This window comes from Centrocercus urophasianus, unplaced genomic scaffold (genome assembly GCF_019232065.1).
Source record: "Centrocercus urophasianus isolate 14NV4802_14NV808 unplaced genomic scaffold, USGS_Curo_1.0 seq_33, whole genome shotgun sequence".
In the NCBI taxonomy this organism is placed as follows: domain Eukaryota; kingdom Metazoa; phylum Chordata; class Aves; order Galliformes; family Phasianidae; genus Centrocercus; species Centrocercus urophasianus.
In genome coordinates, this window is record NW_024884900.1 from 4,489,698 (window position 1) to 4,505,332 (window position 15,635).

A 15,635-nucleotide genomic window follows, 5' to 3' on the forward strand; every position below is an offset into this window, starting at 1 on the left:
CGTACGGCGGAAGTACCTTAAGGGAACGCAGTGATGCCCCACTGGGCGCCGCCATTAGAAAGTAGAACGGGGAGCGGCCCATGGCGCTGCCGGTGGAGGAGTGGCGGCAGAACGTTGCCCGGCGCTGGGCCGCTCTGGAGCCAGCGCTGAGGGAACGGCTGGCGGCGGCACCGCTGGGCGAGGCGCTACGGGTGGGCTGCGGCCTCTTTGGGTGAGCGGGATGGGAGAGGCAGGGCTGAGGTGGGGTTGGCCGCGGTGCTGATCCCGGTGTCCCGCAGGCCCGAGGTGGCGGCCTTACGGCGGCTGTGTGGCCGGGTTCGCACGGACAAGGAGCCGGCGACCGCTCGCTTCTACCGGGAGGAGGGAAACCGGCGGTTCGGCCGCTGCCGCTACAGCGAAGCCGCTAGGCTGTATTCGCAGGTAGGAGAGAACGCCGGTAAGAGGGGCTGGTGTGAGAGTTGCGGCCCCGCCGGGCGCTTCGTGCTCCAAACTGCTGAGGGGTTTCTGTGAGGAGAAGCGCTGGGGGCTGCCCTCCTCCCCCTCCCCCCGAGTTGTCAGCCCGCTCTGCTCCTACAGGCCGCGGCCCACGAACCTCCCCGCAGTCCTGAAGTGGCCCTGTGCTTCGCCAACCGCTCCGCAGCCCTGTTCCATCTCGGGCACTTTGAGGTAAGTCTGGGCAGCGGTGTGAGCATGTGGGGAACGGGGTAAAGAAGAGCACAAGCAGAATCTGAGGTGTTGCCTCGCAGTGTTTGCGTGTCAGATTTCAGGTCGCTGCTCCCGCAAACCCCACAGTGGTGTCTCTTTGAGAGGCTGTAGATCAGCGGCCGGCTGTATCCTGGGTTGTGTCAGCAGAGGGGTGGCAACAAGGAGAGGGATGGGATTGTCCCCCTCTGTTCTGGCCTCGTGAGGCCCCATCTGTTGTGCCGTGTCCAGGTCTGGGGCTCCTGGCTCACAAAAGATTTGGAGCTGTTGGAGCGGGTCCAGAAGGCCACAGGTATGATCAGAGGGCTGGGGAACCTCTGCTACAAAAATAGGTGAGGGAGCTGGCCTCGTTCAGCCTAGAGGAGAGGCTTAGGAGACACCCGATAGTGGCCGTCCGCTTAAAGTGAACTTATAAGCAGGTAGAAAATAAACTTTTTACGTGGGTAGATAGCAATAAGATATGGGGGAACGATTTTAAACTAAAAGAGGGGAGATTTAGATTAGATATCAGGGAAATTTGTCACTGAGAGAGTGGTGTGGCCCTGGCACAAGCTGCTAAGAGAAGCTGAAGGTGTGCAACCTGGTGTAGGGAACCTGCTTTGGCCGGGGGGTTGGTCTCGATGATCTCTAGAGGTCCTTTCCAACCCCTACAATTCTGTGATTCTGTGTTCTCGGCCAGGTTGAGTGTGGTTCTGGGCAACCTGATCTGGTGTCTGATTTAGTGTTTGGCAGCTCTTCCCACAGAAGGGTGGTTGGAGCTCGATGATCTTTGAGATCCCTTCCAACCCAAGCCGTTTTAAAATCAGGTGTGCTTCTGAAGCTGTGCTTAAAGCTTCCATGATTATCTAGACGTTGCTGCTTTCTTTCTAGTTCTGTGTTAGAAGTTTTATCTGCTTAACAGATAGGCAAACTTTTTGTCCATAGCCAGTAAAGAGTCTTATTAAAACGTGCTGAATCTTAAATGGAATAAAAGAGTACATCATTTTCAAGTGGCCTTAGAAGTCCTTATCTTTGTTTCTAGGTTTGTTTGGAAGATATTGCCAGGGCTGAAAGTCATGGCTATCCAGATAGGCTGCTGCCCAAGGTCTTGCTGCGGAAGGCTGAATGCCTGCTGCGTTTGGGGAGGTTACAGGATGCAACAGACACCCTCACTGCAGTGGAAAATAAAATGACTGTAGATGGGATTATGACTAGTTCTACCCACCTTACGCTACTGAAAAAGTTAAATCAGCTGAAGACTGAAATACATCAGGGGAGCTGTTCAGAACCTTCACGAGGAGCACATGGTGATATTCAAAGGGAGTCAGAGATCTGGGAAGAGAATGGCAGTATTTCAGGTGCATCTTCATCTTTGAGCTTGAATTTCAATACAGAGAGAGGACGTCACTTGGTGGCCTCCCAGGACATCCTGCCAGGACAGAACCTGTTGAAAGAGAAGGCTTTTGTCTGTGTGCTCTGCCCAGTTGAAGGGGATAGCCTTCTTCTACAGAACAGCAGTGAAACAGTGTGGGATACTCAAGTCACTAACGCAGATCTTTATTGCCACCATTGTCTGAAGCAGCTCTTAGCCTCTGTCCCGTGCTGTGGATGCAGTTATGCAAAGTACTGCAGCCGAAACTGTGCAGATGTGGCATGGGAGCAGTACCACAGGACAGAGTGCCCCTTGGGAGCACTGCTGCTCGTGTTAGGGGTCTTCTGCCATGTTGCCTTAAGGACTGTTCTACTAGCAGGATTTTCAGAGGTTAGCAGGCTGGTGGAGTGGTCGCATGATGATAGCAACAAGGACCATTGCAATGCTGAGGCAGGAGGTAAACATCCCAGTGAGGCACTGGATACAAGAGCTGGAACAAAAGGTATCCCTGGTTGTAATGATAATGGCCAGTACCAGAGTTCTTACCAAGCTGTGTTCAACCTTTTGCCACATGTTGAGAAGCATAGTCCTGAACATAAGTTCCTTTGCATGCTGAGTATAGTAGCTATATGCAAAAAATTGCAAGAAACTGGTCTAGAGGCTGCTGTTCTGAACAGGGAGTCATCTATAATGGGATCAGAACAGAAGATTTATGGAAAAACATCTGAGGAACTGTCTCCAGAACTGATGATTGTAGCAGAAGCAATGCTGAGGCACGTGTTACAGCTACAGTGTAACGCACAAGCAGTCACTGTAATGCAGGAGTTAGGTAAGATAAAAAATTTAAGCTCTTCCTTGTAATTCATCTCATCTGTGTGAAGCAGAGAGTTGTAAAAAGCTCCTATTGCAGAGGGGAAGTAATTGTTTAAAATGTCATGTCCTGTCTCATGTCAGCCTGTTCTTTGGTGCACACATAGATGGTATTCAGCTGTCCTTTACTGTACCAGCTATCTAGTGGTATCTGTAATTGCATAATTTGCATGGGTTACAGAGCATTCATTCTCAATGCAGTGTTTTTTCTTTGTCTTTAGAGTCTGGAGATGGTGCTGTTGTAAATAAGAAGCCTGTGCGCCTGGCCACAGCCTTCTTTCCTGTCCTCAGCCTTCTGAACCATTCGTGCAGCCCCAATATCAGTGTGTCATTCAGTGGGACAGTTGCCACTGTCAGGGCATCTCAGCCAATCCCAAGCGGCCAGGAGATTTTCCATTGCTATGGTAAGTGTTAAGTCTCTGTCTCAAGGCACAGATATCCTTTCTCCCCTCCTTGGCGTGCTTACTGATTGCTAATAATATCATAATTCCCAGTGTAATGCTGCTAGAGTCTTTGTTTATGTATGAGCCTTGACCAGAGGCATCAAACTAAGTATTTCTTATCTGCTGAACCCAATGTGCTTTCAGTCTCCAGTTCTGTGCTATCCAAAAGATGTTGCGTTTTGTCTCAGTTTTAACAAAGATGGATCTTTAGGAACTGTACTTGTTAAGTGCTTTCTACCCTTGCTGTCCTTCTGCAGGGCCTCATCACTGTAGAATGAGGGTTGCTGAGAGACAACAGCTTCTCAGTCAGTATTTCTTTGAGTGCCGCTGTCAGGCATGCCTCGATGAGTTAGAGCCTGATGTCGAGAGTGTGTCCATGAGAAACTCATTCTGCTGCCCTAACTGCCAGGCTTCAATGCAGGTAGTTTTTCGATGGTTATGATTGTTTAACTTTATCAGGATGTGTAATGTTTGGGCCTCTGGGAAAGTCAAGATTTAAAGGCCTGAGTTTATCACCTCTGCTGCGCAAGTAAAAGCCCCTGCAGAGTAAAAGCAGTATTTCACTGTTCTTAACCAGCTTCCTTGCAGTGTTCTTGCTTTCAATCTTCCAGCATTGTAGTGAAAATTCTGCCCTTAACAGGGAGTTAAAATCCCTTTGAACTTGCAGAAGGAATCTGATAATATCATGGCCGTGGTTTGTGGGGAGGATGATGTTTGGGAAAGAAAATGGGTCCTGGAGTCTAGAGCACAAGATGTTACCTGCAGGGTTTATGTGTGATCAGAATCACACTGTCTGCAGTTCACAGGATATAAATGGAAAACAAATGTAGCATAGATGATAAGCCAACAGAGTCTGTATTTTGTATGAACATTAGTTGTATACTTCTTGACCTTGCTTCAACCTAACCTACGGTGGGCTGAGACCAGCCTGCATAGCAATCATAGCTATTCCTGGAAGCTTCACCTAAAACCCGAGTAAGTTAGCAGCAGTTTACAAGCAAGCCACCTGGTTTCTGAACTGTATTTAGCATCTCTGTAGCATAATACAGAGGTATGGAGGTGGAAAGCAGGTTTGAGTTGAATGTGAGCAAGAATGATCACAGAGATGTTTTCACAGGGGGAAGAAATGCTTTGTTGTTCAAACGAAGCTTGTGCATTCTCAGTCAGCAGAGGGAGATTGTCACTGCGCTTACTGGACCTTCAGCAGCAAATGGAGAAAGCATTAGAGCTGCTAAGAGACAGCAAGGCTGGTAAGGCTCAGCTTTCTGCTTTAAGGTCAGCAGCTCTTGGTACGCATCAGGAGGCTTGTTATAGCCATGAGATGGCACTGTTGCTTATGTAGTTGGGATCTGCTGGCACGAAGCCGGATGTCCCTGGGGACTTGAGCTTTATTTTTTTTTATACCCCTGATCCGGGTGTTAATCTAGGTCACACGTTGTTCCACAGTGACTAAAAGAACTCAGGATAACTTTGGAGTTATGCATTCTTGGGCCTCGCTTTCCTGAAGTGAGTCTGGCCAGCTCTGTGTTAAGAGTAAGCAGGGCTGCAGAGGAAGTAGATGTTGAATCCTAACCAAATCCAGATATAGTTGTGTAAGATGCAGAGATGACTGAGTTTATTACATGACTCATGGCAGGCTGGGGACTGGCCAGTAGGATGAATTTTTCATATTCTGATTTATAGATGAAGCTATCAGAATGCTCCTGAAGTGTCAAATGGATGCTAGAAACTTCTTGTCACCAGAGCATTTGCTGATGGGAGAGCTGGAGGACCATCTGGCACAGATCTATGCTGCTCTTGGTACGGCATCGTCTTCTCACTCATAATCGTCTTCAGTTTTCTGAACTGGGGATTTAATTTGGCTAGTGTTTTCCCTGACTAGCTTTTTTACTTTTCTACTACTCCATTTCTCTAGTTTTGACAGCAGAGCTCTCAGAAAGACTGCTTTTGCCAAAATTACATTCTCAGCAGGCAATGACCAATAATGTGATCTCATGTTCTTGTCATGTTTCCTTGTCCTGGTTCAGAGAATAGCAGCCTCCCAAGAATACTGTAGACACAGTTCACCACGTTTTGCATAATGCTGTCAAACTCTTTGTATGACAGTAGCTGTAAAAAGTAATTATTTATAGTTCTGTTTGTTTGTTTATTTTTCCATTAGGAAAGTGGCAGGAAGCAGCCAGACACTTGGAGAGGAGCATTCAGCTTGTGGAAATGCATCATGGGCCATCTAGTGTAGAAATGGGTCATGAACTTTTCAAACTGGCACAAATTCTCTTCAATGGGTAAATTTGCTTTCATTCTCTCTCCCATCCCTGCTCCTCATGTGTGTCCAACACAGCACTGTGGCAGTTGGTCCTTGGCATGTTGCAGGGCCTTGGGCAGTTTGGTCCAGGTACAAAAGTTGTCCACTACTCAACTGCAAGTCGATAGAACCCAATGGGGTTCACTTACGCCTTATGACTCTCTTTGGACCCATTCCTCAGCCTTTTATCTGTCTACTCTTTCTATTCCCTGACTCTGTTTATTCCCTGTCCTATTTTATTCTGAGAACTAGTCACCCCTGGTGTTTGCGTTTCAATTGAACAATGTTGTTGACATCTTTTCAAATAAGGAAATAAAATCTTGCTCTATTTTGGCCCTCCAGTTAATCTCCTGATTACTGCAAATCTTCTAACAACACATCCCTTCAACTGTCTGAATTTTAGCATGAGCTACAGTGCAGAAGAAGTGGGTACATATACTCAAAGATAATGTTTTAACTTTTTATCCATTTCCTATCCTTATTCATTATTTTTGCCCATCCTCCCTTTGCAGCTGAAACACTTCCTACTTTTCCTGTTGCTGAAGGGTGGTGGAGGGTGGGATTGATAGCCATGAGCAGGGTGAGGTTTCTTGAGGAGAAGGTTTGAAGTTTGTGCAACTTGAGGGAGCTGAATTCATTATTTTGTATACACTTTCCCTATTTCAGATTGGCAGTTTCTGAAGCTCTGAGCACAATTCAAAGAGCAGAGGAGATTTTATCAGTGCACTGTGGTCCGCAGAGTACTCAGATCCAGGAACTACAAGAGATGAAGACCTGTCTGTTAGAGCTTCCCAGAAGCATCCTTCAGAGGACTTAATTTCCCTATCAAAGGAAGATTCAATGTGATCTTTCATCAAAGCTAAGTTTCGTGTGGTAAGGTTGTCATGTAGTACAAGCTGGAAAATTGTGTGTAACGATAACTCAAGTGAAATCCAAGATGCTCTTTAGAGATACAATTGCAAATAAAATGACCGGTTCTAACATGAGGGGTCTGCGTGTGCTATAGTGGAAATAGATGCTGCTGTAGGATTTCTGCATGTGGGTGAAGCAAATGCTTGAGATGCTTATGTGTATGTGTGTTTCTAGAGATATGAACCTCCCGTGTTGGTATTTTGTTGGTCATGAACGTTCAGTCATCCAGACCAAAGTGCCTTTTTCTTCTAATGACGCACTTCCATTCTTGTCAGCACGAAACATAAATGGTTGGGATGGATGAGGCAGCTGGCTGGGAAGTGCAAACTCATGAGCTGTAAGAGAGGACACTGCAGAACTTGGAGGGCTACCAGAGCAGATCCAGCAGTGATTAACAACTGGCTTCGGCTTGGTGGATGTGTTAGGGGAAAATGCAGTATACACTAGAGTAATGTCTGTATATAGGAGAGAACAGCACTGGGGATCCATCTAGGGAAAATGGGAGTGTGAAGGTATGTGACATAGACAGGAGAGTCTTTCAAGGGAGAATACAGGGGCTTGTGGAGAGTAATAGCAAAAGCTCTTTTATTGCAGCATAAAGGCATAAGATTTGCAAGTTGTGTCTTTGTGCAGCAGAGCAGGGAGCCAATATCTCTCCCAGTACCATCCTTTCCACTCAAGCACTACCACTGCAGATTACTGTGAAGGGATCTAAACACTTCTGGGGTCCAGGATTTTGCCAATGAAGAGGAGGGTTCCAGTGGTATCATCTCGCAGCACAAGAAGAAATGGTCTGTCCACATGATACTCTATGGGGAAGGTCAGACGAGCAGCATTCACCCCAGGAGTTGGTGTGGATTTTTCCCCATCTTCATTAAGCTCCAAAACTGCCTTGTGTTGCACATGAGATAGCTTAATAGGTTTGGCAGAAATCTTAGTAAAGTCAGGTGATGTGAAAAGTGACTGGAGCCCTGGAGGAAAGAAAGAAAATTCCATTAACTAAAAGCAGGTGGGAAAGCAGCACTGCTAATGCTGTGATCCAGGAGGACATGGCTGTTCAGGCAGAGGTAACAGAGAGAAGCTTACATCTGTTTGTACTGTGCTTCTCCCTCTTAATCTCAGAAACACTGTATGAGCTTGGTGGAAATATCTGATAAAAAGCTGAGGAGTCCTGGACTGAAGTGGTTTAGTTGTTGCTGAAATCTGTACAGACTGAGAGTGGTACCAAACTAATAACCCACCAGCATCATATTCCCTTGTGAGCAGGAAGCAACTTGCTACTGCTTTCAGACCTGACAGTCTGTAGAGAGAATGTGATGTACATACTTGTCTCCTTTAAAGTGTTGCCAAGTGCCTCTTCGTAGTTCAGCTTCAGTTTGGGCAAGCTTAGCACAGCATGCACTGTCTTCAGCTCCCTGTCTACATCGTGAACAAACTCAGAAGTGAGGCTTTCCTCAATCAGAGTCATATTCTGGGTCACCTTCGTAGGCAGGAAGAACATGGCGCTGACTCCTTCTGTCAGTGGCAGCTGGGCAATCTGGAAGACCAGTTATAAATAAGAAAGGGACATAAAACCCATGGACCAGGGCACCTTCTTTGAACTCATACTACAGCAAAAGATTTGTTTGAAACAAGCACAGATTGAAAAGTTGTGTGTCCTGCCCCTCTTGCCCAGCTTTAAGCAGACCAAAACAGGCTAGTAGGAGCTGTGCACTGTTTAAATTCTGCACTGGTTATCACCTAGCCAATGTAACAGCAGAAAGAATATTCTAAGAATCAACAAACTGCCTTTCAAAATAGGGACTGCAAAACTAGCCTGATGGGTGGAGCGATGCTGTCCTGTGGAATGGCTTAACAGCTAAGTGTGGCTGAGCCTGTTCCTCAGTAGGTTTAGATCTTGTGCAATATTTGCTGTCTGACCTTGCAGTTGAGCTCTGAGTCAAAACCGTATCGCAGTATGGCTTTGGGGTCTGACATCATGGACACTTTCACAGTTCTGTCCTCATCCAGATGGAAGTCGTTCAGGACAGTCCTCTTGGTGTCAAACTTGGTTTTCCAAGTCCCTGTTTTTTTTGAAAAGATAAAATGAAAGATTTTCTGGAATGTTGAATTATATTATTCAATTATATGCGGCTGAGAAATGCTGTGCTTTATGTATGATGTAGTATTTGTTCTTTAAAAGTTGAGGCACGAGTGAATGATAGAGATGGAAGTAGGCTGATTGAGCTTATTGATTTACTGCCGTTCTTAGGCCCCTCCTTTTCATCTGAGAATTGACTAAATGGGAAATAAAAAAAATCAAGCCAGTGTATGGGTGGAGTAGCTATTGGGAAGTTGATGTCTACTTATGTAATGGCAAAACTATTTTAAAGGATAACAATTGTGTCAATGCACAGAAAGCACTCCTCTCTCCACCTTTGTTTTGCTCCTTGTCTCTAAGCAATAATTCTCTGGGACACTGGATTGTGTAGGTGCTGGCTTGGAGTGTGTTCTAGAACATCCCTCCAGTATTTCCCTACATGCCTTCCACAGCGACAGTAAGGCTCAGCACAGCCTTTAACCTCTGCCTTCCCTAAATGTTTATGCTCTATCTTTTGCCATTGAGTTTTGCAAGCTTAAGCTTTCTTCTCTGGTCTGTTACTGCAAACAGGTCAAGATTCAGCTTCCCAAGAGTAATAATTCCTCAGCTGACGACTAGTTCTGCTCAGGTAGCATGAATATTTTTCTTGCTTATTAAACGTGTGCTCAATCACTTTCTTACATTCGGTACCTTGGCACTTTATTTTCACTGTTGGCAGTGAGGTCGTTCCTTCACATATCTTCTAATGTGTGCTTAACAGACCTCTGGAACAAAGTGCACACCTTACCCTTGAAGTAGGCAGCCCCAGCAAGGAGAATACTGACATCTGTGGGCATGTCCTTCATGAACCGCAGAATCCTCCCCCTCGTCTGCTGCCGTACCCAGTTGTTGACTTCCTGGAGGTCTAACTGGGTGTTGCCACTTAATGCCCTCAAACGCATTTTGTAGGACTTCTCTAGCTGGCTGTGGAAAGTAGATTTCACCCTCAGTCCTGGGAAACAAAAAGATGGATGCTGCAGTTAATTAGCGCCCTTGTGAAAACGATCTCAAGGCAGCAAATTGCAGTCTGAAGCTCAGCAGCAGTTCTCTCAAAAGACATCTGTGGCTGTGAGTATGCTGAAACCTGCCATCGAAAGGAATGACTGACAGTGCAAGGAAGAAACTGAACCAAATCCTAAAACCATCCATGCTGGAGTATGGAACAACTCTCTACTAAAAAGTGAGGAAGAGAGATATGAACAGAAGGCTTGGGTACAGCTATTCCTGCATCAATCTTCTTTCTCTAGCTTTCTGTATGAGCACAGCTTACTCAACCTATTAGATTTTGGTTTCAAAAGATAGCTGCTAGTTTTTTTTTCAGATGTTGACTGCATATCTCAAATATTTCTGCAAGGAACTAAACGCAGAATACTGGCTGAATGCTGTCACCAAATAGGACAGTGTAATTTGTGATTCCTGTTAGCAGCATCTGCTAGGAAACCAGAATCCTTACAGTGAGTTTCTTCTAGGTCTTGTGCGTGCTAGCTGCTCTCACCAGTATCTTTTGGTGCATGTTTGGTCTTCTCATTTATTTGCATGTGCACAAACTTTCCAAGGCTTTATCTGAAGCAGGAGTACATTCCATGCACACTGCCTGTGTTGTGGCTCGTTATATCAGAGCCAAGCTGTTTGTGGAGTGTTACTTGTTCAGTGTTTTCTACCTGCTGCTAGTTATGTAGGTAAATTCTAAGAGAGGGAAAGGACTTTTACTTTTCTCCACGATGATACGGGAGGCACTTTTCAGGCTCTTCTCTGGCCCAGTCACACTGGCCAGTAGGTCCTTGTAGGTGTTGTGGACCTCAGCTTTGTTAAGCAGATCATAGAAGAGGGCACGAGAAATCACATCTTCTGTTCGTTCTCCAGCCCCTGCCAACAAGAAGGACAACAGTATAAAGGAGGGCCTGTCAAATCAAACAGCATGTGAGGAAAAGGGGCAGGAACTCACCAAGTGAGAGACCAGAGAGAGCAGTAGCCAGGCTGAATGGAGACAGCAGCACGTTGGCAGTGGCTGTCCGGCTGGATTGCTGGCGGTACAGGTCATAGCCAAAGTTGGAGACTGCAGCTGCCAGCTTGTTTACAGGGGTCTTGTAGAATGGATCTTCCTCCTCAACCTCACCAACAGTTCCATCAGTGGTCGGAGAGTTCTAGCAAGTACAGGGAGCACTGTGCTTAGACTTGAAGTTCTTTGCAAGAACAGGTACGGTTACTTTAAGCATTTCAAAGGCAAACAATCTGTGGATACTCTCCTGTAATCCACAGAAATATTAGCTTCATCTTACTGATACAGAGAGACTGCAGGAATAGTGACTTCACTTTAAAGTGTCCCAATAAAGCTGGAGGTGGTGCTCAGGTTGGAATCCACTGTGTCTGCCTCACAGTCATCTCCTGATGTCAGCACTGTGGCTTTAACTACGTAAAGCAGTAGTTAGTCTCATTATGTTGCTAAATGAAAACCTAGTTAATTTAGGAGGAGCGTGCTTAATCCTTCCTTAAGACTTTCTAAAATTAAATAATCTTCTTCAAGTATCTCTCCCTCATTCTCTGTTGCTGTCTTCTACTTACCTGCCCAGTAGGTGAGTTCTGGGATTTACTTGGGATCGTTAGAAGACCCAGGAGAAGGAGAATCGCTGGAATCTGCATGCCTGAACCTACAGAGTAGGAACATGGCAGTTAGTTTGAGTAACACTGAGAGGAATGCATCTCCACCACTACTGACTGCTGTATCTCGCTGTGACGGGAGCTGTGATGACATGCTGCTGCTTGTCCTTCTTGATTGTGAAATGCACACCTGATTTTTGCTGGGTTTTCTTCTCCTCTAGCTTGAACTATTCAGCCAGCCTTGGCTCTGAGGACTTCAAAACTGGGCAAGCACTCATGCCTGGGTGTGTCTAAACACATAAGCAGATGTGTGTGGCCCAAACCACACTGATGCTGGCAGCTACTGAGTGCTAGGGTCCAGAAAAGCATTAAATCATAAATTCTCAGTTCTAGGCTAAAAATTAAATACATCAGAACACATAGAAGCTAGCAAATCTATACTGTTAAATGAGGTAGAAGACAAAAACTATCTCCTGTTCTGGTAAACAAGTTCCTGTCTCAGGCAGTAGTTCATCATGATTCTTGTGTCTGTAAGTACTTGGAAGGCTATAGAGCCTATAGAAGTCCTTTGCTTCTTATTTGCAGTTGGACAAAGGACCAAGAAGAGCTTTCTTAAAAGCCAGTGAAGAAAGGACAGTGTGTAAATAGCTAATGCTGGGCCAAATCTGGCTAACAGATGAAAGTCAGAGCTTGGCTTATTCAGTATTTTAGAGGTGAGAGAGAAGTACCCAAAGCTGGTAAAGTATCCAAAGCTGGTAAGCTTGTTCCTTCTGTAGAAGCCACTTTGAATCACTCCATTGCTGGCATATGTGACTCTTCCAGCCAGGTCTGGTGCAAAGGGCAGCATGTAAGCCAGGGTTTCACTGTGGGTGCAGAACTACTGCAGAAGTGTCATGCCCCAGAGAACAGACGCCGCTGCGGCTGGTCTGAAGCAATATTTATACAGATTCCCAGAAATTAAAGGAAGAGAGTTGTGTTTAAGTAACCCCTGTGATCCAGGCATCCAGTGAAGCAGCAGAAAGAACATGTGTTTCAGATTAACTGCAGCTATAAAGGCAATACGCCTACTGGTAGAAATACAACTTAAAGCCACGTGGCTACAACAGCCACAGGTCAGGACCTGGTCTGCTCAGGCAGAGGCTTTCCTTCAGTGAAAGGCCGTTCACTGCTGCTCTTTCCTGCCAAAACCCTTTTCTTCTAGAGGTAGTTCTGCCTTGGAGAAAACCTTATCACAGTGGAGGTCATAAGTTTTCACATAAGCTTAGCGTAACAGAAGTAGTACTTTCTTCTCCCTGTGCTCTTGTATCTTGTGGCCTCTTTCTATACCAGCTGTTGAGTAGATGAGATTTTTCTGGCACAGGAAATGCAACTCTATCAAGAGGATTTACTATGCTGGAAGAAACCAACATATGTGGTGGTATGACAGTGGGTACAATGTTGGGATTGCTTCTATTGTTGCAGAGTTCTAAAATGAACAGGTGCCGTGCTGAAGCAGAGAGGCTCAGCGTGCACCTAAGACAGGTCACAGCCAGGGCTCTGTGAGGATGCCTGCACCAAGCAGTCCTCGCACGCTAAGCGGAAGAGGTTTGGCACAGTCCAGTCTGGAGATGAAGCTTTTCCATAGACCATAACCTTTTCTCTTGGAAAAAAAAAAAAAAGCTCAACACAATCCCTGCTTCCAACTATACTGAGCTCCTGGGAGTACAGCAACGGAGATTGGTTCTGCAGATCTGTTCTGTTTTTGCCAGCGCTGTCACCAGCTTCGTATTTCTCAAACTTTGCCAAAAAGCAATTTCCATTTTAGAAAGACAAAGCCTTTTTGCACTTGAATTAGCCTGAACATCTGGATTCTATTTGCATGTCCTTTAGCACACAGCCAGAAATGCAGAGAGGGAAGAACTTGGTGGAGCAAAGGTGGGATGATTTCAGGAGTGCTATGAAAATCTGTAGCTGCCTTTAGAAAGAAGAGGAGCAACAGCATGCAGAATCTGATGTTACAGTAAGAAAGATACAGAAAGAAAGTGTTGATAAAGGAGCTGAGGAGGAACTTTGTGCCAGGGAGTTGTCCATCTGTGAAGGCCTGCAGGTGCTGAGTGAAATGTTTTGCTTTCCTTCTATAGTGATACGAGTCTCAAAGTCATTTAAAATACATACTCAAATACTTCTGATTTTAGGGGTCCTATGAAGTAGCACTGATGAGTTCACGCTGCTCTCTGTGATTGCTCCACCCCTCAGCACTGGCTACTTCTGAAGCATCGTGCAACCACTACACCTAGAGGATTTGACTCCCACCAAAATTGTTACCTTTGCCAAAAGAAAAAGCCTCTTCCCAGCTGCAACACAGGTACTAGCAGGGCAGACAAGGTAGGAAAAAAGGAGGCCCGCTCCCTGAGCACACCTCTGCTCCAGAAGCACAGCGGTGCCCAAGGATGCTGCTGGCTCCCAACCCTTGGTGGTGCTGCTCACCTGATGGGAGTGCCGCTCTTTGACACCTGTGCCCCAGCACCCACCCAGAAGCCCCCAGCCTCATCCTTGTGCCCTCTGCTTCTTTGGCTGCCGGCTGCTGAGGTGGGCAGCACATGCAGCCTCTGCTGCCCCTTACCTTGGGCTCCTCTCGGCCGCCACTGCCGCAGGATCCCAGTGAGTGTGAGCCGGGGACAGTGCAGGATCAGCGCAGCCACATCTGCTTTTTGCTGCCTCCCCAGCCCAGCCTTCAGCAGGCTTCAGGTTACAGCTTCCCAGGGCGCTCTTAAAGTGCTCTGCTCCCATTTTCTTTTGCTGTGATCCTCTTGCTTAACTTTCCAAAGCAAATGTGCCTTCTGTGATAAGGGCTTTCTAACAGCTGAAATGTGGGGCTGAGCCAAGCGTTCTGCCTGTTCTTCCCTGCGGTGTTTGAGAAAGCCTTTTATTCCCTCACTACTGCCCTGTGTCACATGAGGGAATTTCTTCTCTCTCTTAATACAGCATTGTTTAAAGATTTAATGGAGAGGCTTGTGAAGGGGAAGCAGGATTCATCTGCAGCTTAAAGCAGTTAAGGGGAAGATCTCGAGAAGTGATTCTACCCAGTGATAGTTGCTAGTGAAGAAGTTATCAATGTATATGTCTTAAAGTTTTTTTGGCCAAAAAAGAAAAGTAGGCTTGGTTAAAAAGAAGAAAGGAAGTTAATGAAGAGAATGCTGTAGGAGCTTATAGAGTGATAAGTGACTGGGAGGAGGGAAGAGGCAGAGGTCCTTATTTTTCATAATAGAAGAGCCATGGGGAGCACTCATGAAGATCAGTATGTTTTTGGTGAGGTTTGTTATTTTTCATATATTTTCTCATAAGTATTGAACTGTAAAAGTCATTGTACCTCAGTATTGAAGAAGATGAAAGATAAATGGATTTTTAAAAAGTAAGTGATAAATTAATGGACGACAGATTGCAGTCTAACGATGGTCAGATGTCACATCATGCTCAGCACCTGGGAGACGCAATGAGAGAAGAGTTGTTTTTCTGTCCTGAGTTCTACTTTTTGGGTTTATTCCTCAGTCATTTGACCTTAGCTACTAGGAGAGATGGGCATGTGACTGCCTGATCCAGTACAGCTGTTTGCCTGCTTGGAAATGCTGAAAGCAAATGGTGCAGTAACATCAGTGTCCCTAGTCCAGGTTTGTACTGGGACATGTTTTGGGCTGCCAGCTTTGCTGCTAGGAGGTAACAAGGAGTTACTCATGGATGCTTGCGTTGGTCTTGCACAGTCCCTCAGATAAGAGGAAGGGATGGTTTTGGAGGAGCAATAGCAGCTGTTTTTGCAAGTGGGAAAAGCAAACCAGGAAGCCTGCTTTGCAATTAGCCAGTGCTTCAAAGGTGACCCTTTCTGACACGAAGAGCAGCAGCTCTGCTCTCAGCTGCTTCTTGGCTTGTTCAGTGAGAAGGCATCAGCAGAGATGTTTGCACTTGTTAGACTTCCATCGTCTGCTGGAAAATGAGAGCGTGAGCTGTGGAGATCACTTCTGATGTTTGTCACTTCTTGATACAAATTCGGTATTAAAATACATTTTGTGGAAGAACACAGAGAACACTTTTGTATCTTGTGTGTATCTTCAAATGAAAACCCTTGTTTTTAAATAAAATCTTGGTGTAAAACCATTTAAATTGGAGTAGCGATTGCATAGAATGTTATAGCCTACAGCAAGTTTTATTCCTGCAGGTAGAGCAAGCATATCCCTGAAGTGGTGGATTTGTTAATCCCCTGCTTCTCATTACATAAGTATCAGTTCTGTTAAATCAATAGAAGTATTTTACTGTTGGTTGTTTCGGATTCAAGAGAGCACACAATATGCTGCCTGAACAGCG

General features: G+C 45.7%; 2 protein-coding genes across 3 annotated transcripts; one reads left to right on the forward strand and one right to left on the reverse strand.

The window, feature by feature from the left end:
• Window positions 1-58: 58 nt before the first annotated feature.
• On the forward strand, window positions 59-6,654 carry SMYD4 (SET and MYND domain containing 4). Of its 2 annotated transcripts, none has more exons than XM_042830427.1 (10): window positions 59-211; window positions 279-420; window positions 577-666; window positions 1,724-2,882; window positions 3,145-3,327; window positions 3,624-3,787; window positions 4,484-4,616; window positions 5,050-5,166; window positions 5,528-5,651; window positions 6,338-6,654. In XM_042830427.1, exons 1-10 carry the CDS (start codon window positions 81-83, stop codon window positions 6,486-6,488), a joined length of 2,394 nt encoding a protein of 797 aa, XP_042686361.1. In that variant the 5' UTR covers window positions 59-80; the 3' UTR covers window positions 6,489-6,654. The 2 variants fall into 2 exon arrangements, with proteins under 2 accessions (XP_042686361.1, XP_042686362.1); XM_042830428.1 differs by having other exon boundaries at window positions 62-211; window positions 1,724-2,039.
• Window positions 6,655-7,151: 497 nt separating this feature from the next.
• SERPINF1 (serpin family F member 1) lies at window positions 7,152-14,016 on the reverse strand. The gene is made up of 8 exons (XM_042830431.1): window positions 13,903-14,016; window positions 11,265-11,350; window positions 10,648-10,846; window positions 10,413-10,568; window positions 9,451-9,654; window positions 8,504-8,646; window positions 7,910-8,120; window positions 7,152-7,554 (listed from the first exon to the last, which is right to left on the reverse strand). Exons 2-8 carry the CDS (start codon window positions 11,340-11,342, stop codon window positions 7,295-7,297), a joined length of 1,251 nt encoding a protein of 416 aa, XP_042686365.1. The 5' UTR covers window positions 11,343-11,350; window positions 13,903-14,016; the 3' UTR covers window positions 7,152-7,294.
• Between the last annotated feature and the right edge of the window lie 1,619 nt (window positions 14,017-15,635).

Bases quoted from the DNA above. Each gene is read 5' to 3' on its own strand.
- SERPINF1 (XM_042830431.1), bottom strand. From the start codon at position 11,342: ATGCAGATTCCAGCGATTCTCCTTCTCCTGGGTCTTCTAACGATCCCA. The intron at 10,569-10,647 runs GTGAGTTCCTGC...TCTTGTTGGCAG, and splicing joins TCTCTCTGGTCTCTCACTTG to GGGCTGGAGAACGAACAGAA. The intron at 8,647-9,450 runs GTAAGGTGTGCA...CAAAAAAAACAG, and splicing joins TGGGGCTGCCTACTTCAAGG to GGACTTGGAAAACCAAGTTT.
- SMYD4 (XM_042830427.1), top strand. From the start codon at position 81: ATGGCGCTGCCGGTGGAGGAGTGGCGGCAGAACGTTGCCCGGCGCTGG. The intron at 421-576 runs GTAGGAGAGAAC...CTGCTCCTACAG, and splicing joins CCGCTAGGCTGTATTCGCAG to GCCGCGGCCCACGAACCTCC. The intron at 2,883-3,144 runs GTAAGATAAAAA...CTTTGTCTTTAG, and splicing joins CACTGTAATGCAGGAGTTAG to AGTCTGGAGATGGTGCTGTT.